Source organism: Paroedura picta, chromosome 5, assembly GCF_049243985.1.
Source record: "Paroedura picta isolate Pp20150507F chromosome 5, Ppicta_v3.0, whole genome shotgun sequence".
Lineage (NCBI taxonomy): Eukaryota > Metazoa > Chordata > Lepidosauria > Squamata > Gekkonidae > Paroedura > Paroedura picta.
The window spans coordinates 17,842,529-17,866,933 of NC_135373.1; the positions used below are offsets into that span (position 1 = coordinate 17,842,529).

General features: G+C 50.2%; 1 protein-coding gene across 1 annotated transcript; it reads right to left on the reverse strand.

Annotated features, from left to right (window-relative positions):
* Window positions 1-1,011: 1,011 nt before the first annotated feature.
* GSK3A (glycogen synthase kinase 3 alpha) lies at window positions 1,012-19,849 on the reverse strand. Its single transcript, XM_077336743.1, has 11 exons — window positions 19,370-19,849; window positions 17,444-17,631; window positions 17,265-17,348; window positions 15,343-15,453; window positions 12,451-12,581; window positions 9,515-9,621; window positions 8,533-8,630; window positions 4,628-4,723; window positions 3,583-3,769; window positions 2,659-2,760; window positions 1,012-2,504 (listed from the first exon to the last, which is right to left on the reverse strand). Exons 1-11 carry the CDS (start codon window positions 19,581-19,583, stop codon window positions 2,428-2,430), a joined length of 1,395 nt encoding a protein of 464 aa, XP_077192858.1. The 5' UTR covers window positions 19,584-19,849; the 3' UTR covers window positions 1,012-2,427.
* Window positions 19,850-24,405: the final 4,556 nt, after the last annotated feature.

Below are 24,405 nucleotides of genomic sequence, written 5' to 3' on the forward strand. Positions count from 1 at the left end.
ACTTGGGCGCTGCTGTTGAGGCGATGGAAGCTTTAAAAATGGCAGCCTTACGCTCACCCACCAGTGCCAGAAGGGTAAGAAAGGCAGCTGGTGAAGTAATTCTGAGACTCGGGGACTATGGCTCAGGGAACAGCCTCTGCTTTGCATGGAGAAGGACCCAGGTTCCATTTTAAAATGTCAGGTGACGGGTGATGCAAGAGCTTCTCTGAGCTTGCAGAGATGCTGCTAGTCTGGTTAGACCAGGCAGGGGGCAGGAGGGGGGCAGCAGTTTGACTGCCTGCTGTGGTTGCATTTCCCTAGTGAAAGGTAGCTTGCCATTGCCTGCCTCTGGGTAGTAGCAACCCTAGGCTTCCTTGGTGGCCTCCCATTCCAGTGCTGACCAGGGCCAACCCTGCTTAGCTTCCGGAAGGAAACAACATAAGGTGGGTTGGGAGGGATCATATTCCAGCTGAGCTCCTCCTAAGGCTCCACCCCAGATCTCCAGAACTTCTGAACCCTGGGCTGGTAACCCTTCTCCAAAAGTCTCCGTGTTTGGAGGGGCTGGAAAATCCTTCTCCTGCTCACTCCTGGCCATGGGATTTCCCATTGCTTGCCTCCCTCTCTCTTTCCCCATCTGTCTTTCTCCCCAATGAGGACCCAAAGCGGCTTTTACACATGACTTTTACAAACAACTTACGCTAGGGATATGACCTGGGAGCCAAGGGGGCGGAAGCCTGAAAAAGTTTGGGAACCACTGGAGTTGGTAATACTGACCAAGAGTCTGATGCAATGGAAGGCAGTTTCATGTGCGTCTGAGAAGGAACATTTCCGAGATCTGGGGAGATGGTTTTAAAGCTGGGAGAATCCTTTCCTTAACAGTTGCCTTCTTCCCACTCCAATCCATGTTAAAAATGTCTAACCTAGTTGTGATTTATGTCTCCTGCATTGCTAATTCTTATTCACCCGTATTTCTGGACTCCAACCTGCTCCCCCCCACCAAGACATCAAGCAAAAATAAGGAATCCTGTGCAGTTCTTTCCGTTCATGCCAATAATTTATTGAACCGGATGTCTGTACACAGCCAAAAAACCTAAGAAAGAAACTAACACACAATGTTGGGAGGGAAAAGGAAGGCCGTGATGATCGGTTTGTGGAGGGACCAAGGGGTTATCCACAGGCTGCACCCTGGCTCCCCAGGGTGGGGGAACCTTCAATCCTACAGCGATTGGAAGGTGGAGGGCAGGATCATGGGGCTTGAGGGAGGCAATCATTGCAACGTTGCGTTAAGAAAAAAAATTTATAATCTATTTACAGGGAGAACGGTAAAAGGAAACCATTTGGAAGGAGGGGGACGGGGTGAAAAGGGGAGATGTATTTACAGCTGGAAAGGGGGTGGGTGGGAACTTAAAACTAGTCTTCTCTGTGTGCCTTTCAAGAGCTCCTCCCCACCTATGCGGAGTCGCAGCGCTGGGTCAAGATCCGTGATGGAGGGGGTGGGGGGGGGCAGACTTCTGCCATCAGCCCGCTCGCTTGGGAAGAGCGGACTTAATACCATCCTGCAGCAAAACGCGGGACTTCCGGCAGGAAATTGAAGCGCCAATGATGTCAGAAGGTCGGATGCGAAAGGAATGGTCGGCCGTGCCCGACACAAGCTGAGGCGGGACCTGGGGGAGGGGGGGAGAAGATTCTTGTTCCCGGTAAGGAAAGACTGTGGACGAGGCACAGCCAATGAATGACTAGGACAGGGGGGGGTGGCAGAAGAGGAGAGGGGCCTGGGGCAGAAGAACGGTCTGAATGAGATTCCTTGAATGGGCTGGGAGATAAAAACCAAAAAAAAAAAAAAAAGGCGACCCACTTAAAAATACAGCATCCGAGTTGGCAGAGAAAGGGTTGCCGGGCAAGAGGGATCGTGTGGCGCGCCAAACAGCCCCAGGGTGGGACGTCAGAAACGGCAGCAGATGGCGCTGGACTACAAATAAAAACCGTGTCGTTTCCATGGGATGTTAAAAACCAAGAGGACCTTAAAATCAAGGTGGGACGTACTGGGAGAGGGGGAGAGAGAGAGAGAGGAAGTGTCACAGGCAGCTCTTGGTCTCTCCACCCCTCTCCGGAGGCACCAGCCTGAACTGCTTTTTTTTTTTTTTTTAAAGAAGGGAGCCCTTAATACGGTGGGATCTTCTCTGCACTCTCCCTGTGCCGAGGCATCATGGGGCCAAGCGAGAGGGAGTCGTGGCAGGTAACACGGGGGAGACGGGGGAGTCCCCCTCCCGTCCGAGCGGCCATCTCGTCTCCGACTGGCTCCTCCTTGGCCAATGGGAGGCAGGCTCCGTGCGGTCTCCCGGGCTGTGGTCGTCTTCCCCCACCGTTCACAGTTCAGAGAAGTCCATGTGGGTGGCCTGGGGGGGTGGGGGAGAGTGGAGGGGCCTGCCCCCCTGGCCCAGCAGCCCCTCAGGATGTGTTGGCGATGGGTCCTGCACCGTCTCCAGGCGTCACCTGGCTCCTGTCGCCTCCCAATCTCCCTTCGCCTACAAAAAAGAAAAAGAAACCAAGAAGTGTTCAGGTGGAATGCCAAACCCTCTCTTCCACCGCTCCCAGAATGCAGCAGGAGGCAGTTCCTCAAGAATTCCCCCCCCCAACTCTCCAATTTGCAGTCTGCTTTCATGGAGGAAAACCACTCACTTTGTGCAGTCGTGGAGCCAGGGATGGATCCCACTGTGCCAGCCTGGGACCGGACGTGTGGTGGAATGAGGCTGGGGTTGAGCAACGGTTGGATGGATAATTCTGCAAGGGAAGAGAGATTGGGGGGGGGGGTGTAGGTCAGTTATCCGGAGGTGCAGGAAAGCTTCCAAGGACTTCCCTGTGAGTCTCCCCACATTTTAAAGCAGACGCTCTGAGCATGCAGAGCTGTTGCAGAGGGAGAGAGAACATGCTTAGCCCTTCCCCATATTACTAAAGCACTTTTAAAGATTTTGTACTGAGACAAGTAGAGTCCAATCAGTCTACACCAGGGGTAGTCAAACTGCGGCCCTCCAGATGTTCATGGACTACAATTCCCAGGAGCCCCTGCCAGCATTTGCTGGCAGGGGCTCATGGGAATTGTAGTCCATGGAGATCTGGAGGGCCTCAGTTTGACTTCCCCTGTTTCAGACCAACAGAGCTGCCCACTTGAATCTACCACGGACCAAAGAAATCTTCATTGATTGGAAAAAGTGTGCAGAATGTGAGGCAACTAGATTTGAATCTAGAAGCACCTAGAATTAAGATGGTTGTTAGTTGCACACCAGGAGGGGTAGCCACAGTCATCTGCAGTAGAAGAGTAGCACCTTTGAGATCAACAAGATTTGGGAGGCTGAACTTTCAAGAACCAAAGTTCCTTTTGTCGGATAGGAGCCTCCATCCCTACTTGTATCTGACTAAGGGGCCCACTGCTCTGAATTTGTGTCACGCTGAACTCTCCCCTTGAAGCTTCTCTGCTTGAGGACTGCTGTTGTTAGGTCAGCAATGGGATGTCCTGGAAAACTAAAACGCTCTCCGCTAGAAAATGCTGGCTTTTTCTCCAAGGCCTGCTCCCATGCGCATTTGCCCCCTTCTTGACCCACTTACCTACGGAGCTGAAGTTGAAGAGCGGGGGCAACTCCCGCCCGTTGGGCAGCCGGGTGTTGGGCTCGCGCAGCTCGTCGAAGAAGCTGTTGGCACAGGCCTCGAGGGGGGAGAGGCGGGTGGCGGGCGTGTATTCCAGCAGCCGGCTGCACAGCGAGATGGCCTCCAGTGGCGTGCGGGGTTTGAACACCTGCAGGGGAAGGCGGCCGGAAAGGAAAGACACAGAGTGATCCACCAGCCCAAACTATTTAAAACCCACACAGATGCCTTCACCCACTCAAATCGGGGGAGGTTTCCCTGAAAGCCAGCATCGTGGGGCATGAAAAGCATCTATACAAGTATGGAATCCAGGCAGGTTTCCAGTCTGTCAAAAACTAAGTAGCAATTCTCAGCCAGGCAAGAAAAACCCCATCTCAATGGGGTGACTCCAATACACGGAGCAGCTCTTGCCTCTAAGCTTTTCCTCCAAGCACAGCCAAGCCACAGCACTGCCTCATATGGCTCTGAGCTGCTGAGACCGAAACAAGAGTTGCCATTGAGCTTTGCCTATGGATTCCTCTGCTCTTTGGGGCTTTGTCCCTTCCCCTTCTGCACTCTACATGACACATGTCCGAGGCAGCTGGACCCACCTACTCTGCAGTTAAACGCGATCACAACTGAAAACGCCTTCATGCTCATTCCTCTACCCCGCAACGTCAAGCGCAGAATTCCAAGGCCTGTGTATTATTTGCAGAGTACACTGCAAGACCCTACACTGTACAGAGCTGATACATAGTGCAGGAATCAGCATCCCTTGTCATGGACGCTGAAGTGCCAGATGTAGAACTTTGACTGTTTTTGAAGAGCTGAGAACATCTAGGCCAGGGGTACTCAAACTGCGGCCCACCAGATGTCCATGGACTACAATTCCCATGAGCCCCTGCTAGTGACGTACCCCTGATCTAGGCCTACCCTGCCAGAGCTTTGGGATCAAAAGTATCCATTTTGGACAGCAGAGGGCAGCACCCACAACCCTCTCCACTTATAATGGCTGCCTTGTTCTTTTCACCTTTATCCAGGGGTGTGCTTTGATCTGGGGGAACTTGAACTCCGTGTAGTTGGGGTTCATCTCTCGGATCTGTTCTCGCGTTGGGGTCCCCAGCACCTGGAGTAGGGGAGAGAGAAAGAGAGAGAGAGTGAGCACATCACATCTTGGCCTCACTCACATTTTCATCCTGGGTTTCTTCCAAGAAGGAGAAGAAGAAGAGTTGGTTGTTATATGCCGCTTTTCTCTAACTGAAGGAGTCTCAAAGCGGCTTACATTTGCCTTCACTTTCCTCTCCCCACAACAGACTCCCTGTGAGGCAGGTGAGGCTGAGAGAAGAACAGCTTTATCAGTGCAATGGCAAGCCCAAGATCACCCAGCTGGCTGCCATGTGGGGGAGGAGCAGGGAATCAAACCCGGCTCACCAGATTAGAAGTCCACATACCTAACCACTACACCAAGCTGGCTCTGGAGCTCAGGGCAGGGTACATAACTCCCTGAGAGCCAGTTTGTTGTAGTGGTTAAAATGTGGTGGACCCTAACCTGGAGAATCAGGTTTGATTCATCACACCTCCACATGCAGCCAGTTGGGTAACCGTAAGCCAGTTCTCACAGAGCAGTTCTCTTAGAGCTCTCTCGGCCCCACTTACCTCGCAAGGGTGTCTGTTGTGGGGAGAGGAAAGAAATGATGATTGCACACCGCTCTGAGCCGGTCCACTAGGAGGGTGGTTTAAAAATCAATTAAATTAATTAATTATGCCACTTTGGGACTTCTTCAGCTAGTGAAAAACAGAGTATAAAAATCCAGCTATTCTTCAATATTTTAGTTCATTTTAATTTTTGAAATTTATATTTTATGTGTATATGTGTATATGTGTATAGGTGTATATATAGGTGTATAACACAATACATTGACTTTAAATAAATATTACTTTTTTGTTGTTGTTGTTATGTGCGAAGTCGTGTCCGACCCATCGCGACCCCATGGACAATGATCCTCCAGGCCTTCCTGTCCTCTACCATTCCCCGGAGTCCATTTAAGTTTGCACCTACTTTTTTACTTTTTTAAGAAACCATATTAACCCTAACCATCTTGATAAGAATACAAAAAGCAGTAACCCATCTCTGTGCACCAGAGCAATCTTCACGTATCGCCTGGCAGCAGCTTACAATGAGGTGTGCACAACACAGGATGATGCCAAGTGAGGATTTGAACCCAGTTTACCTGAAGCTCTAAGCCAGGGGTAGTCAAACTGCGGCCCTCCAGATGTCCATGGACTACCATTCCCAGGAGCCCCCTGCCAGCGAATGCTGGCAGGGGGCTCCTGGGAATGGTAGTCCATGGACATCTGGAGGGCTGCAGTTTGACAACCCCTGCTCTAACCACTACACCGCACATGCCCCACAGCACAGGAGAGGGGCCTCTCCCAGGCATCCCACTGACAATTTTACATGGCAGCAGCTGCCTTACTAAAAAAGGAGGTTCTCAACCCAGTAAACCTTATTCTGGAAGGTTATATGCAAATAGATGACAGGGTCTTGGTGGAACAGAAAAAAACTGCTTTAGGATGCTTTGGGCTGATCCTGCGTTGAGCAGGGGGGTTGGACTAGATGGCCTGTATGGCCCCTTCAAACTCTATGATTCTATGGATGACAAAGGGATTCTCGGACATTTCACATAATGGCTGAGATGGCAGCTGGTGAAGCCTGGGATAGAGCCCCACTGGCTGTGCCACCACCTGTCTTCTGAGGCTATTCCCATTCTCTGGAGAGTGGGAGCGGGCGTGGAAGATGGACAGTGGTGGGAACAGTGACTCAGCAAGCTGGGCTCAGCGCCAGACCTCGCCAGCTGCCACTGACAATATTCCAAGGCCATTCCCACACTCCTGATGGGTGGAGGTGGCGGCACAGCAGGGGGGGCTCAACACTGGACCTCCCCAGCCACCATTTATTGGCATGCTCCCTGGGGTGGGACAACGGAAGTCACGTCCATCATCATTTCCGTTCCAGGGAGCATGCCAGTAGCTGTGTTCCACATCAGAAAGATTTGTGTGTGGTTCTCAAGCTTTCTTCCAGGCAAGAAAGCCTGTATCAGCAGCTCGGATTGGGGTTCCTCAGTGATGAGACCAGTAATGGCAAACTGGCTTCCATGACACAGAGCTGGTAACCATCCCTGGCCTCTTTTTACAGTGTGTTGCGCCCTTTCGGGAAAGCATTTGCCGTTCACGTGGAGTGAGAATGAAGCTTGAGATATCACAGAAACTGAGTCTGCAGCCCAGTGTGCTTTCCAGGATCTTCAGGAGTGCATAATGGTTCCTAAGGCAGGCACGTTCCAAATCCCCTGAATGTTGAAGGCTCTGAAGACTACTGAAAACCATGCTTTTGGGCTTCCATGTTTTTTTGGTTGATAGTTGAAAGCTTTACATTTGCTCTCATCTTAGCCTCAAGATCAAAGGACCCAGTGGAGCAGGGATGGCCAAATTGTGGCTCTCCAGATGTCCAGACTACAACCCCCATGAGCCCCTGCTAGAATGCTGGCATGGCCTCATGGAAATTATAGTTCATGCATCCAAGGAGCCACAATTTGGCCACCCATGCAGTAGTAGAGCATCCAAACAACTCTCAAGGAACGATTATACCCCCAGCACCCACAGTGGTCCTGTCATAATCTCGGTAAGATTCATCTTCCTTGAGAGACCTCAAATTATTGGGGAGATCAGAGACTTGGCATGCAGGGAGGCAGAGACTGTGGGTGTGTGGAGGGGGGAGAAAAAGTATACCTTTGGGTGGTGGATAGGAATGAACAGGTGCAGGGGGAGGCCCCTGGCGTGGAGGGGGTAGCAATTTCAATGGCTTGGGGGCATGGGATGTATGGCAGTGGGGGAGGAGGATGATAAGAAGAGGTCAGAGATATGGAAATGCTCAAGCCCCTTCTAACCCCTTGTCCCATCCCAAGAGACAAAAGTGGTGAGGCTAAAGGAATGCACCCGGCTCCAACACGGATGTTGTGTCAATGTCAGGTCTACCAATCATAAAATCATGATTCTGCAAATCTGTTTTGCTGATTACAAGACTTGGCATGTGTGACCGAGACCTGGAAAATGGAGGGTGAGGCTGTTGCCCTGCAAGCTTCTTGGTCTTCCATCAGTCATGGACTTCGGTGGGAAGGGGGATTGTTATGCCGGTCCAGGAGTCTCCCCCTCCCCAACAATCCCAGGCATTGAATGTGTGGGTCTGGGATGGGATTCAGCCAAGAAGCTGGCCATCTGGCTGGTATACCGTCTGCCTCCTGTGTCAGAAGATACCCTGTAGGATCTACTGAAAGCGGCTGCTGTCTGGAGGTTGGAGTTCCTCTGGGTACTTATCCTGGGCAACTTAGACATCCCAATATGTCCCTTAGAGAGCATTTAAGTCATCTGGTGCAAACCTACTGTAGTCCTGCCTGGCCTTGATCTCTAAGCTGGTGGAATGAGCTGCTGCCTGAGACTAGGGCCCTGCTCCAGTTCCACAGGGCCTGCAAGGCGGCGGTTCTCCACCAGGCCTACAGTTGAGGCCATGGCGACCTTTGCTGAAAGGGTCTCCCCTCCGATCCCTGCAATTCTTCCCCACTCTTTCCTGTCTATGCTATGAGAGGAATGAGGGCAGGTGGACAAGGGAGCGGGATAGGTAGGGAGGTAGTTAGGTAGCTAGCTAATATTAGTTGCCAGACAGAGAGGGGTTATTTTAATTTTTTAGAATGTTAACGCAATCAATAAAACATGCATTTATTTATTTTAATGGCCTGTAAACCACCTCGAGCCCAAAGGGAGAGAGGCAGTTTAGAAATATAATAATCGTGGAAGCTTAATTTTATTTTTTTGCAAAGATGCCCACAGCACACAACAGGGGATGTTCTGGAGGGGAGCAGCTCAAGAAGAGATGTTTGTTACCTTGATGATTTCCACCAGCTGGTCTACTCCGCTGTCTCCAGGGAATATTGGCTGCCCCAGGAGCAGTTCAGCCAGAACACAACCGGCAGACCAGACATCTAGGAAGGAAGAGGAAGAGAACCTTCAGTGGTGGCTGGTTGGCCTCCTGGGCAAATAGGAGGGGCCTCACAGCCAAAGCCAGAGGCTCTTTTTTTCTGTTTTGCCATCAAGATAGGCAGGATGGAGATATGAACACGTGAACTCCAAGGATATCTATTCTGGCCAGCAGCCAGCAGTCTTTCCCCAGAAGAAAGGTTCTTTCCAAGCCCAGCTGCCCTAGCTCCCTTTTAACGACAGATGCCTGAGATTGAACCTGGCTTCCCATCCTCCAGTTGGGGTCTGGAGAACCCCCAGAATTGCAACTCAGCTCCAGGCCACAGAGATCAGTTCCCCTGGATAAAATAGCTGGTTTTGAGGATGGAGTCTATGGCTTTACACCCTGCTGCTCCCCCAAACCCAGTCTCTTCCTCAGGCTCCACCTCCAAACCTCCAGGGATTCCCTGAGTTGGCAACTTGAGATTTAACCCACAACCTTCTGCCCACGGAGCACATTTGTCTACTGCCCAACTTCACTACTCCAGACCAAGTGCAGGTCCTGTGGCTTCGTAATACCTTGGCTGTTTTGCTCTAGAGCAGGGGTAAGCAAACTGTGGCCCTCCAGATGTTCATGGACTACAATTCCCATGAGTCCCTGCCAGCGGCAGGGGCTCATGGGAATTGTAGTCCATGAACATCTGGAGGGCCACAGTTTGCCCGCCCCTGCTCTAGATGGTGAGTTTGACAGCTGCCGCTGAATCCCCATTCAGTGTATGCATAAAAGCTTTTCTCCCGGTCAGCAAATGAGTTTCCTTTAATTTTTTTTCCAGTCGAAGAGAACTGATTTTAATCTAAGGGTGCGCACGAGGGAGGAACAGAAGAAGCCGTGGCGGAGGTATGATCTCACCTATGTTTGAGGTGTAATCAGTGGCTCCAAAGATGAGCTCTGGGGCACGGTAGTAGCGAGAACAGATATAGGAAACGTTGGGCTCTCCCCGAACCAGCTGCTTTGCGCTGAAACGAGAACAGGAGAGAACAGTGAGGACGCCTGCGAAGACAGAAGGGTATCTCGTTTGGAAGCTCATCCTTTCAGGATGATTGGGGAAAGAACAATCTGACAAACGCACAAGGAAACCTGCCCTGCGATGCTATGTGAATGCCTTATGCACCAGGTCAGGAAAAAGCACCCTACCCACCCACCCACCCACCGAATTAATTTTATTTCTATTGCCCTCCCTTGAAGCTCAGAGCGGTTTATTTGATTTTTATACCGCCCATCCCGGTCACCCAGCTCTGGACGGTGTGCAACATAGCATACTATACTTAATTTGATTAAGACAATTGAAATACAATTAAAACAATTAACGTCAGGTTAAAAATCCAGCATTGGCTATCTAAAAATTGAGATCGCTTATCTCAATCACACTCGCAAAGATCTAGATCTCCCGTATCGATGATAGGTGGGAACAGGTGGGTTGGGTGGGGCCTGATAGAAGTCTGATGTTCATTTTTATCAGCCCCAACCAAAGGCCTGGTGGAAAAGTTCTGTCTTTTTGTATAAAGGATTCCACTGGAGTGGAGAAAACCTGCAGAATTCATCTCCCTGGATACCCGGTTTCTTTTAAAAGGCTCCCTTGTATGTATTATTCTCCTCAAGGATGCACAGTGACCATTAAGAAGCCCTAGCAAAATCTCAGCATTTATCTGTATAAGGATGGCCCTATTAAGTTCACCCCTGGCCATGGCAAAAGGAAGCAAATGAAAGAACTCAGTTCAACGAATTGTCGAAGGCTTCCATGGGAGGAACGAACTGGCTGTTGTGAGTAGTCCAGGCTGTTTTAGTTTTAGACCTGGACTTGGGCACAGAGAGATTCCCATCTTGCCATACCCCACCTCCAAAAATGCCAGCCAGAGTTACTGGAGAAACGTCAGGGGCTAAAGCTACCAAACCTCTTTGGGAAACCCACAGCAGCCAGTTGCCCTGATCGAACTGCTTTCATTGTACCTCTGCTGCCTTTACAAGACACTTCCTGCTTTCTGATTAGGATAAAAAGGCTCGGATCTCCACTTCCACTCCACTGCCTCCGAAGAAAGGAGCTTCGCCCTTGAAAGCTCCCACCCTGAAGCTCTCATTGGACCCGAAGCTAGTTGGTCTACTGCAGACCAACACGGCTGCCCTCTGAAATTAGCCAAAAGAGTAAACCGAGCAGCGAGAAGCCATAACTGGCTGGCCTTTATTTGTGCCCGTTTCTCTCACAGTTAAGTTTGTCTACGCTGGCACAGGAACCCTCCCTTTTTTTTTAGGACACAGAGCACAGACAGACCTATATATAATCCTTAAGTTTTAAATAGGGCTGTCCATCAAGAGCAGGCCTTTTAAACTTCTTGTTTGTCAATTCATCTTAAAGTAAATCCACTGGGGGGGGGTGTCAACATACACATTTTTTTCCTGAGCCATCGAAATAAGTTTATATTTCAAAATTGTTAGAAAAGGGACACCACTGCTGCCTCTTCCTTACCGTCCGTAGCATAGCAGGATCAAAGCTGGTCTTTTTAAAAAAGAGTGTCCTTGATAATTACTTGGAAAAGGCAATATTTAATTGACCATAACTTTCCCTGACAAAAGATACAGGCAAATGAGAGTAAGATTTATCGAACAGAACTTGCTCAGGATCCCTGGTCCCAAAGAGGTTAAACTGGCCTCAGCCAGGGCCAAGGTCAGGGCCTATTTTAGCAAGGTGGACAGATCAGGGCTACGTGGACAGATCAGGGCCCTTTAGGGCCTAGGGTTGTGCGCTTCGGCGCCAGCTGGCTGCTTCAGGCTGGAACGGCCGCTTCGGACACCGAAGCACACAAACTTAGGACTGTTCGGAAAGGCCTGCCAAATGAAACTGCTGACGCAGGGAATAATACCAAAATACTGCCTTCTCTGCTCAAATAAAATCCAAATTATCAACACATTTTGATGATTAAATTTATGTCTACACCCCCCTTCTTACTAGAGACAGAAGGAGAATGTTTCAGGGAGATATGGTTTTAATTAATTTGTGATTTTAATACCCATGAGTATTTTTAAATTGTACTGTATTTTTATTCTTATACATTTGTCGTTACCCACCGTAAGTTTTTGGGTAGTTTTTTTTCTGAATTATTGTTAGTGTCTATATCCATCTCTCTGGCTGCACTGAGAGGACGTCATGGAATGTTCAGCCAATCTCACGGCTGAGTGTGTCAGTCAAAAGCACTGACTAGCATCATGAGTTCTGGAGAAAGCGTAACATGGGATGGATTGAAAAAACCTCAGGAGTGGATGGGGCCATACGAAAAAAGTTAGAAACATGACCGAGAGGTATTAAAATGGGAGAAGCTACACTGCACAGATACACTTGAAATTAACCAAACAGGCCTCTCTGCTTGCAGATCTCAAATGAGTTTATACATTATTGGGTCAGACAGATAGAAAGGAATCTCTCAGTTCACAAGAAGAAGAGTTGGTTTTCATACCCTGATTTTCACTACTCAAAGGAGTCTCAAAATGGCTTCTAATTGTCTTCCCTTCCCCTCCCCACAACAGGCACCCTGTGAGGGAGGGTGAGGCTGAGAGAGCTGACAGGACTGCTCGGTGAGAACAGAACTATCAGGACTGAGACTAGCCTAAGGCCACCCTGCTGGCTGCATGTGGAGGAGAGGGGAATCAAACCTAGCTCGCCAAATTAGAACCCGCCGCTCTTAGCCACTATACCACACTGGCTTGTGAAATCTACTCAGAAGACTGAGGGCCGAAACCCACTGCACGAAGCCTACCCTGCAGGAGGAGATCAGCCCTTTCCGTGCCAGTCTCACCTGCCAAAGTCGCATAGCTTCAGCACTGCTGTGTCGGGGTCCACAAGCAGGTTTTGGGGTTTGATGTCCCGGTGGCAGACGCCTTGGGAATGGATGTAAGCGAGGCTGCGGAAGAGCTGGTACATGTACACCTGAAGGGGGGGGGGGGGAAGAGAAGCAGGTTTTTAAGAGTTTAAAAAAGAACACCAAAAGGACAACACAGCTGCACGGAAAAAAAGGATATGCTTTTGACATGCAAAGCCTGGTTCGTCTACCGAACCCACGCAAGAAATGAAAGATAAGCTAAAGGGTGCTTTGTAATCCCCTACAGACTCTTATCACTTGTGAAGGAGTTTTAAGATAATAGCATGAAAAGTGCCTGTTGAAACAGGGATGAGAGAAACTCAGGTGGATGTTAAGGAACTAGCCCTCATGGGTACGTTTATGTTTTCCTCCCCATATAATATAAGCGGTGCTGAAAATCGAGAATTTTTAGCAACTCACCCTCCTCTCCCTCTACAAACCACTCCTTTCTGACTGGGATCCTTCATTTCACACCAGCTTTTCTCAAGTTTTTTACTGATGAGAAATCCCTGAAACATTCTTCAGGCTTTGAAAAATTCCAGAAAAGGCACGATGGTGCAGAATATGGTTGGGAAGCAGAGCTGTGGACACGCCCACCTGGGGCCCCTCCCCTTCTTACACATCCAGGCCCATTATTGAGCATTTTGGGAGTAGTGGGCAGGTTGACATGACCACATACAGTCATATTACAGTATTTAACACATTTTAAAAATATATTAACTGCCACTTATTCAGGAAACCCTTTCCAGAGTTGTCAAGAAACCCTAAAGGTAAAGGTATCCCCTGTGCAAGCGCTGACTCATGTCTGACTCTTCGGGTGACGCCCCCCAGTGTTTTCATGGCAGACTCAATACAGGGTGGTTTGCCAGTACCTAAACCCTAGGGTTTTACAAATCCCTGGTTAAGAAAGCATGCTTTAAAGCTGGGGTGGGCAAACTGTGGCCCTCCAGATGTCCATGGACTACCATTAATATGAGGCCCTGCCAGCTGGGTTGGCTGTAGGGAGGACAAAGGACGTACAGTCGAACAACCTCTGACGTGGGAGAACTGCACAATTTAAAGCCCTACAAAGCTGTGTGGTAGGGAGAATCATTTGGATTATGGTCATGATGTTGGGAGAAAGGGTTAACTTTCCCACTCAGTTGTTTTAGGTTATCATTGCCTTCCAGAAACCAGTTAATGGAGGGAGGCAAGAGAGGAGCAATAAACAGCATTTGATCAAGTATGGAGAGCCGGTGTGATTACTGGTTAAAAGTGTTGGAATAGGAGTGGCCAAACAGTGGCTCTCCAGATGTCCATGGACTACAGTTCCCATGAGCCCCAGCCAATGCTGGCAGGGGCTCATGGGAATTGTAGTCCATGGACATCTGGAGGGCCACAGTTTGCCCACCCCTGCTTTAAGCTAACAATGTCGGGTGCCTGAGATAGGGCGGACTCTCAGCCAGATCACTCGAAGTAGGGATTCCAATTAGCGCTGAAAAATCTTGCCCGTGACAATATTCCATATAAAAACAGCAGGCTCATCCAATACAACTGCATTATACATGTGCACACAACTAGGGGGTTCTTATGCCTTCAAGACACACAGCAAAGCATGAGAGGGATGTGAGCCAGTGCCATCTCGCCAGGCCAAATTTTTCAACAGTCATGCACAGGGAAAACCATCCCCATAACAAGACTGTGGCATGGCAATGATACATATTTTTTTAAAGTGATATTATAGGCAATGCCCCTTTATCAAGAAATTTGCCAGGCTTCCCTCAGACTGGCTGTCACATGGAACAAAAGACAAAAACACGGACAAAAAGCGACCTGATCCACAAATTTGGGGCCAGATAGGGAAGGCCCGTATCGTTCTCCCAGCCTGCCTATCTGTAGCACAATCCGGGAATTCTACGGCAGCATACCTAGAATTATACAAACACTGGGCTTCCTCATGAAGGTGGGATGAAGGGCACACAATACAACTTCCTGAAGATCATCTCTCACATACAAGTTTCTTTCTTTCTTTCTTTTTTTAACAAACCCACATTTCTAGACCTCATGTCCTCAAAAGATACGCATGAATCGATACACGGGCAACAATAGCTCAGATCTGAGAAAGCATAGAGGTGGCGGAAGAAGCTTGAGGGCACCAGCTAGGCAGAAGTGGGCTAACTGTGGCCTTCTAGATGTACATAGACTACAATTCCCATGATCCCCTGACAGAATTCGCTGGCAGGGGCTCCTGGGAATTGTAGTCCATGGACATCTGGAGGTCCACAGTTAGCCCACCCCTGAGCTAGAGCTTCGGTTTCTCTTTGCACCTCCTGGTCCTACTCTAAAACCAACACCGCAAGATTAAGTTGCACAAAATCAGCAGAATCGTCCAAATAAGAAATGAAGCAATGTTTTAAATTTGCAAAGCCCACACAGGTTGAAAAAGTTAGAAGCCTATTCCAAGAACACTTAAAAACAAAACCAAGAAACAGCACACAGAGTGAACGTATGAAGTGGCGTCAGACCAAACCAGACCAATGGCCGTGGACCTCAGGTCTCCGGGCCAAGGAGTACCAGCTTCCTTGAGGCACGCTGGATTCAAACCTGACACCTGCTGCATGCATCCCATATGCTCTTCCACTGTGCCAGAGCTCTGTGCTCAGAGTAAAAGGACAAAGGGAAGAAATCACCGTCTGAGAACTGGCGACTAGCATTTGGGGGTGGAGGCTCTTCTCCTCCTGGATAAGAAAGGGCACCAAAAGCCATTACCACCTTTCCTCCTCCTATCACTAATGCGAAGGTGTCTCAAAAGCCATCACAAAGGCTTCCAAGGCCAGAGCCTGTTCCTACCTTCACATAGATGACGGGGATGGTCTGTTTGGCTTTGGTGAAATGGCGGGCCACTCGGTAGACCGTCTCGGGCACGTAGTCCAGGACCAGATTGAGATAAACCTCATCCTTCTGCAACAGGACGGGGGAGAAAAAAAGGAGGCAAGTTGGAAGACCCTGGGCCATACCGCCTTACAGAACAGCAACAGACAACACCAGGTGATTTTGATAGAACTCTTTTTGCCACCCAGGGGCTACACCGTGACGAGTTCAGCTTTCCTTGAACCACGGTTCTTAATCAATCCAGCCCCTAATATCCATCCCCCCCCCTCTAATATCAGGACACAAAATAATGAATGCTCGTTTTCTAAAAGAGGTGTTCTGCTCTTGTTCCAGTGTTCTAGCCCGTCTGGAAAAACAGTGAAAACCCATTATCTACACAGGCCATTTGTGCTTATATTGTGGTGGAAAGTGTGGTAAAGTTGCAGCCAGCTTATGGCCACCCCTCACTGGGTTTTCAGATCAAGAGGAGTTCAGAGGTGGTTTGCCCTGGCCTGCCTCCGTGTAGTGACCCAGGACTTCCTCAGTGGTGTCCTGCCCAAGTTCTAAACAGGGCTGACTCTGCTTAGCTTCAGAGAGCTGGCAAGACTGGGTCAGCCTGGGCTATCCTGGTCAGGGGACTTATGCTGCAGCGAGTGCTCACACTCCAAAGGCCTTCTGCAGTTCCCACTACCAGCATCTCTGGGGTTGAGCTGCATCTTGTGGCTGGCCTCTCACAAACAGTGCCTTACATCTGGCGCTTGCACACAAACAAAAATGCCAAAGGGCTGGAAACAAGATCAATAAAAAGGAGCCTCAATTCATTACTGTAATTAGCCCCTGTGGCCTGGATTTAAGTAGCAGTAAATATTCACCAAATAGGAACCATTGTACTTGTCTCATGACATGGACAAGAGATAGCTTCTCAGGACCTGGAAAGTTTGCTTTCTTTTCTTTTTTTCTGAAAAGCAGCACAGTAGAATGAGGAGCGGAAGTCCAGCGATTCCAGTTTGGCCTTCACTGAGCAAATCGTAGGAATGCCCAGCGGTTAGCTGATACAAATCAGCCGCAAATGTTTTCCCAGTTTGGCCTTCGGGCAGGAGACGCTGCTCTTGTTACTGTTTTATCCTACAGGCAAAACTGCATCACGACTCGCACTCTGCGTTAATTAATCCACACTCCCCTGCCAGAGCTAAAACAATTCCGCAGGGCCTGCAAAAGCCTTCAACCAGGCTTTTGGTCAGGGCAAATGAACAAACCATCAACCAGAGCCCCAAGCCCCCCCCCCCCCAATCCACTGCACTAACAGATGAAAAAACAGGGTCACAGTGCAGAAAAAGCTGAGGAGCCAACTGTTGAATGTTAAATGTTAAATTATAAACTGCGTTATCTGATACAAGTTCCTATTGTTAATGTCATTATATACTTAAATCGAGATGTTTTATTCCATTGCATTATCAAAGTTTCTAATGTAAACCGCCCTGAGCTGAAAGGGAGGCGGTATGTAAATACAATAAATACATACATAAATAATTTAGTCACTCCTGTCAGACTGAAACAATCACTTCACCCGATTCAGAAAAGGAGTGGGAGAAATAGACCTCAATTGTGAAAGTAAAAGGTTAAAAGAGCAGTTAACTTATTTGTGGCAAATGATCCACAGTATAAACCCTTATAGCAGGGGTGGACAAACTGTGGCTCTCCAGATTTTCATGGACTACAATTCCCATGAGGCCCTGCCAGCTCATGGGAATTGTAGTCCATGGATATCTGGAGAGGCACAGTTTGCCCACCCCTGCGTTATAGGGAAGGGCACAGTTACCCCTTCTGCGAGCTATTTTCTTTTTGCATGGCATCCATATAAAGCCCTTTTCTCCCCGCCAACCTTTCAGGATCCCCCTCACCTTCTCCCCACTTGAGTAGAAGAAATACCGCAGGCGGACAATGTTGCAGTGGTCCAGCTTCCGCATGATCTGAAGCTCCCGATTCTGAGAGGCCAAGATGAGAAAAGATCAAGTTCAGTTGCACAGTCTCAATGTCAAAGAGAGAAGGGAGCAACACACACCCGCAATAAACAGCTCACCTTGAACCGCTTATCTTGCAACACCTTCTTGATCGCCACCAGCTCCCCGGAGTCCGCCAATCGGGCCTGGTAGACGACCCCAAATGACCCATTGCCGATGACCCTGATGTCAGAGTAGGAGACTTCTTGGGGGCGATCGGGGCCCTGGCCTGGTGTGGCCACCACAGTAGTTACCTTGCCGCTATCTCCTGGGAGAAGAGAAATGTTGGAGATAGGGGGGACATGAGGTCCAGATCCTTCCCAATCATAACATAAGAAGAGTCCTATTGGCGCCTGCTTGTGGTCCATCAAGTCTCTCACAGTGGCCGAGCAGCTCCTCTGGATGGTCAATAACAAGGCATAGAGGCTGAGGCCTTCCCTTGATGTGGCCTCCTAGCTCTGGGATTTAGTAACAGTGCCTTGCCTCTCTGCAGACAGGGCAATCCCACCCCTCCCCTCATGGCAAACTTATCTTCTTGTGTCGCAAAGCTGTCTTCAAACAAGCACTTTACTTTGGATACCCACCTGGCCTCACCATTCCTAATCCCCCTTTAAGAGGTACCTGAAACCCCAGCATAAATAATTCTTACAATACAATACTAATTATCAAATTGCTAAAGGACAGTAACAGACAAAACATGGACAAAACCTGAGTCCTTTCAAAATCATCTAAAGATGAGATGCTCCTACAAAGCGCCATCAAGTCACAGCTGATTCATGGCAATTCAGGAGGGTTTGGAGATGGTTTCCTCTGCCGTGCCTCTGTATAGCAACCAAGAACTGACCAGGGTTGATCCAGCTTAGCTTCTGATGAGACTGGTTGAGCTAGGGCTCAAACACTGTTACCTCCTCTTAAATCCACTGAACTCAACGAGCTTTGAAGGGTACAGATTAATTTAGCATGGCACTATCAGGGAGGGGTGTGTGAGGACATTTTCCTGAACTTCATTCTATCGGAAAGCTTGTTTTGGTGACTGGAGCGTCAGCTTACAAACTGGTTTGCTTCCTTCATGAAGCCTTCCTAAGAACCTCAGAAGAGCCCTGCTGGATCAGACCAGGGGTCCACCTAGTCCAGCATCCTGCCTCACACAGTGGCAAATCAGTTCCTCTGGAGGGCCAACTACAGGGCAGGGAGACTGAGGTCTTCCTAAGAACCTCAGAAGAGCCCTGCTGGATCAGACCAGGGGTCCACCTAGTTCAGCCTCCCATCTCACGCAGAGGCTAGCCAGTTCCCCTGGATGGAGGGCCAGCCACAGGGCACAGACATCTTTCACCCTAAGAACCTAAGATGAGTCCTGCTGGATCTGATCAGTGGTCCATCCACTCCAGCATCCGGCCTCCCCCAGTGGCCAGTCAGTTCCTCCTTCTTTTCGAACCCATATCCACCCCCCCCTCTTCCCCACACCCTGACCCCGCCACGCCCATTCTGCCGGTTGCCAGGCAACCGCCCCCCACTCCCCCTTTCTCTTCCCCTCCTCCTCCTTAAAAACCTTAATTCTCGCCTTTGTCCAGCCCGTTTTTTCCCCATCGCCGACCGGCCTTGAGCAGGGCAGGCTCAGCGGGGCTCTCCTCCATAAAGACCGGCGGCGGCTGTGGCGGCCGCGGACCCTTCCCCTCCCCTAACCCGGCTGCCCCCCCCCCGCTCCCACGACCCCCCTCCCCTCCCCTAGGAAGGCTCCCCTGCCCACCCCCAAATGCAGGAGGCTCCCGCCCCTGGCGAAGAGGGCACAGCCTCGCCCTCTGCACTCAGCCGGGCGGACAGACCAGCATTGCCCCCCCCCGTCCCTCGGAGCCCCCCCGCCGGCTCGCGCAGGCAGGTGTGGCTCTCCCATCCCCCCACCCCACCCCACCCCCCCTGCCCCCCGTTTTAATGTATCCGCTCCCCCAACTCCGCGCTGCCCCCCCCTTTCCCCCCCGTCCCCAATTGCGTCTCCCCCGCCTCCTTACTGGCCAGCTTGAGCCCCGGGAAGGAGGCGACGCCCGTGCTGGTGCTGGTGCTGCCTCCCCCCGGCCCGGGCCCGGCCGCCCCCCCGGGCTTCCCGCCGGGCGCGGTGGCGGAGGTGGGGCCGGGCGCGGCGGGGGCGGTGGCGGGCGCGCCGCCGGAGGGGTCCGCGAAGGAGCTCGTCCTGGGCCGGGAAGAGCCGGCGCTGCCGCTGCTCATGGTGAGGCCGGGACCGGGGGAGAGGGAAGGGGGGCCGCGCTGGCTGCCTGGCTCCGTCTGAGGCGGCTCGGCAGCCGGCCCAGCCCGGCCCTGTCGCGCGAAGGGATGGGAAATGGAGTCCCCGCCGCCCTCCGCCGCGTCGGGTGCGACGGCGGGCCGGACTACATCTCCCGGCGGCGGCGGCGGCGCTGGGACGGGCCCTTCGGTCCTTGGCCGAATGGCATGATGGGGCGGGAAGTCTCGGGAGCCTTCCGACGATGTCGGCTGCCCGGTTCGGAGACTACGACTCCCAGCGTGCCAAGCGCAGGGATGGCACGCCCGCCGCGACGCTCGACGGGAAGGCGAGTCCGCAAGCTGTACGGCGTCTAGCGCGGAGTTCAGGGAAACGGACTGGGTCTCCCAAGATTCCCCGCGCGCCGGCGGGCAGCCTGTATCGGGGCGGGAGTACAACGGCCGTCATGGGAGCGAGGAGGGACGTGTGACTGCTGGTAGGGCAGGGAAGCAGGTTGGGGGACGGGCCAAGCGACGCCGGTTCCTCCTGAACCTCAAGGCCGCGCCCGGCTTAATTTTGGGACCATCCCGCGCCACAGCCCAGGATCGCTTCAAATGAATGAGGCAACACTCAGTCCTCGCCGCGGTGCACGATGGGAGGCTTTTCTGCTGCGTCTGGGCACTGAGCTCCCGACATGCTTCGCGCGGAACCCCGCGGCTCTCTGGGAAAGGAAGTCCTGGTCCACCCGGCCAGGGCTGGACTGCGACTCCCATCGTGCATCACGATAAGATAAGGACCCACTGAAGGCGACTGACCCTCAGATTCAAGCGACCGGGGCTGTGTGTGCGTGTTGCTGTTGAGGTGAAAGCGAGCCTTTCGTTGTGCAGCGAACGTAACGAAAGAAGCGGCGGGACGGATTGTCGCTGCCCCTGCCATGACTACAGTTCCCAGAATGCAATGCGCCACGAGGAGAAGGCGTTTCGGATCGGGCGGTGACACTGTTCCCACCTTGGGCCGCGCGGCGCCCGCAGGATTTGTGGGAGATGTAGTCCGTTTCCCGAGAAAGTAGGGACGAGTGCTGCATTCAGCTTGCAAGCTTCCCTGTTCTTGTAAAAGACCTTACTCAGTATGCACCACAACCCTATGAAGTAAGACGTGCTCAGACATTTATTTGTTCACGGTGTTTATAGTTCCACTATGGGGTGGCCAAACTGTGGCTGTCCAGCTGTCAGGGCTCATGGTAATTGTAGTCTACGGACATCTGGCGAGCTACTGTTTGGCCACTCCTGCTGTAAGGCAGATTACACACTGTAAATCAGTGCAGTCAGTGGAATGAGACTTCTGATGAGGCAAATAATAGGACTACAACGGGGTAGTCAAACAGCGGCCAGATCCCCATGGACTACAATTCCCATTCGTTGGCAGAGCCTCATGGGAATTGTAGTCCACGGACATCTGAAGGGCTGCAGTTTGACTACCTTAAGGTTGTCCCACTTTTGGAGAGACATCTGGGGGCATCCGGCAAATTGTACTTATGTTGAAGTTAAAAATATATATTTGTGTTCTATGAAAATTTTTGTTGCTCCATATTGACCAAATTTTTAATCAAGACCCCCCCCCCCCCGGTCCCGCTTTACCAGTGTTAAAATCTGGTCGCCTTAGACTACCCCTGAACTTGAATCACAGAAATTAGACATAGAGCAATGATGCTGAAAAATACGTTATGGCCAGAAAACAATGCAGTGATAACAAAGGCACACAGCAATGCAGATAACATCTACAGTGGTCCCCACTGAAAGTTTGTAGAAAAGGGATGGGAGGTTTGCCCAGTGAGGCTTCTGACTCGCTGCTGGTGATTTGATAGTCTGTGCAGATTTTTTTAAATGTTGTTTTTACAGCAACTGCCACCATAGCACAAAGGTCTACTCCAGGGGTAGTCAAACTGCGGCCCTCCAGATGTCCATGGACTACAATTCCCAGGAGCCCCCTGCCAGCATTCGCTGGCAGGGGGCTCCTGGCAATTGTAGTCCATGGACATCTGGAGGGCCGCAGTTTAACTACCCCTGGTCTACTCTGTGTGGCTAAGGCTACAGCAATCATTGTTGGACTGGCTTCCATCCATTTTTGTGACTGCACCATGTCAGAATTCCAAGGGTGCCCACATGCTCAAAAAAGTTGAGGACCCCTGACCTATACCTTACCCAGTAGAGTAAGCCAATAGAAGGGTATATGGCCCACAGCCATGTTTCCTGCTTTTAAATCCAGCACTCTGTAGCCACTATTCTACTTTGCCCTGTACTTTTTACAAGGTACATTTTAAATTTGCAACTGACCATTTTTTTCCACATAAATCAGCAGCTGTAGCAGTCTGAAAGGGCTAAGAATATATGGAGTTTGATGCAACAATGTATTTCAGCGTAAATAGATTTTTGGGGGTTTTAAGAATGCATTTTATTTGCAGACTGTTTTTCAGGGTGCAGAAATACACAAAGTTTTAATTACAATGATAAAATAAGTCCAGTGAGAACAGTATGAAACATGATATTTCAAATGTGTTAACAAAAACTGAAAACCCTGTGATCTAATGGGCTTTGGCCATTAAAGCAGATGGAAAACACTGAAGACAGGGAACATGGAAGGGAAAGGAACTGCCTACATATTTGCTAGATGTGTCTAAAGGCCAAGGTATTCTGGCAAAGGGGTGTGGACCTTATTAACTGCGCTACAGTCATCGTTATCCAAAGGACTGTTTATCCAAAGGACTCGGGCGATTAAACTGAGATTTTATGTGTTAGCTTTGGCTAAATTATTAATATAGAAAACTTGGCTTCAGATTTATATTTAAAGAGTGAGTTACTGACCACTTAAGAACATTTTGTTTCCAGTCTTGAAGAGCAAGGTATCTTGACTTTTGATAATAATGGGCCAAATTTGTGAATGTGCCTTAAATAATAAATTATTTAAGCGGCACACGCAAATTATGCTTACAGATTACCGAGACCTTTCAATTACCACTGCTGCGTTGGTGCGCCATGCTGCTCCGGGCTGGTCCATCTCGTAGGTGTGTTTTCTTTTAATTAATTAATTAAAAAACCCACCGTGTCAAGCAATAAGCTTATAATGAAGCACTTCAAGATTTCCTAGTGAATAGTGAAACAACAAAAATCAAGAACAAAAATTTCTTCTGCTTTTAAACAAGAGGCCAAGGAAGGGCACACATGGCCTCCCCCAGAGAGGGCATGTCAGAGTGCAGTTTGGTTTCCGGCAAAATAAATGCATGCACCACATTTAATTTGTGACAGCCACGTTCTAGTCAAGAGGGGAATGTTACAGGGTGATCCTTTGGAGGAGGAGAGAGATGAGCTACAGGTATTCTCCCCTCCCCCTTAAATTCAGCAGCCTCACATCTTCTAATCACATCCGCCATGGTATTCATAGTACACTCTGGGTGGGCAGGGGCTAGGAAAATGGTACCTGGTACTCCTGAAAGGACTTGGGGGCTGGGGGACTTGGGCGCTTTGGCCCCAGTTGTTTCTCACTAGTTCAAGTGCATTTTTTGTCATGTGCAAAAAATCTCAATGTAGGAACAGTTCTACTGACTTCAGTGGCAGTGCTGAGAATTGCCAGAACGTAGTGACTTCTGTGCTAGCGCCTTTGCTCTCCTTTCCTCCTCCTTCATTTCAGAAAGCAATTTTTGACCGTGAAGAAAGGCAGCAACCCTCAACCACCTGGATTTGCACACCCTTCTAAACAAAATCAGAATTGTTTTCAAGCCACGCCTTGGGAGGCTGACAGATCGGTTGCAGCTTGATCGAGCGCAAATGTTAGGGCATGTTAGCACAATACTCCTGCTCCCTACCCCCCTGGGGCTTCTTTATTGCAGGAAAGGTAGAGCAGAAGCCCAAGAGAATGGTCCCAAGAGCTTTCATTCCGAGAAAGCTCTGTCCACGAACCAAACTTCCTGCCCCTGCCCACACACTATTGACAAAAACATACAAGGTGCTGCTCCGGGGCAAAGGATAACTATAAAGAAGGGTGGGATGGTGGGCTTGTGAGGTGGGCCTTTAACTTCTGCCCAGCCGCACCTCAGCTTTCTTGCAAAAAATGTAAGCCTCCTATAACAACCTCTGTATGATGCAAAGGCCGAAGTGTATGTTTGTGACCTGGGGTGTCACTAGATGGCGCTCTGAGCACTTTCTTCCTCCAGGAAGCAACTAGCAGGGGTAGTCAAACTGCAGCCCTCCAGATGTCCATGGACTACAATTCCCATGAGCCCCTGCCAGCATTCACTATGGCTTCCCCTCCAGGAGTCGCCCCCTCAAGCCCCCTCAGGCCTCGATTGGTGGCCCTAAAGAGAAGATCCGTACAAATCCACTGGTGAGGTATACATGTGCATCTGTTTAGAATGGTTTGTCGCCTCTAAACAACAAAGAAATTGCCATCAAGGAGGCCAGAAGGAGAGAGAGGGGCTGTGGGGGCAAAGAAGGAACAGCCAGAGAGCAAATTCCCAAATTCCCCAAGATGGAGAAGAAACAGAAGACAGTTTGTCCTCCAAAACATGGGGAAGAGTTGCCAGGTTGAATCGTTTAGCCACAGAGAGAATGGTTGGGGAACCAGAGAATCACAGGTGAAGTGATCCAGGTGCTTCCCGGCACAGTCCCAGGTGTAAGATACCTGTTGGGTGACCTGAGATAGATCAAACAGAGGTCGTTGCATCATTCTGTTACTGAAGTTGGCCAGCCAGATATCTCTTGGATCAGGCAGCATGGGCACTGGCCTCTTCCTCACCCTCTTCCTCTGCCTGAGCGGATAGTAATCTGTGGTAGGTTT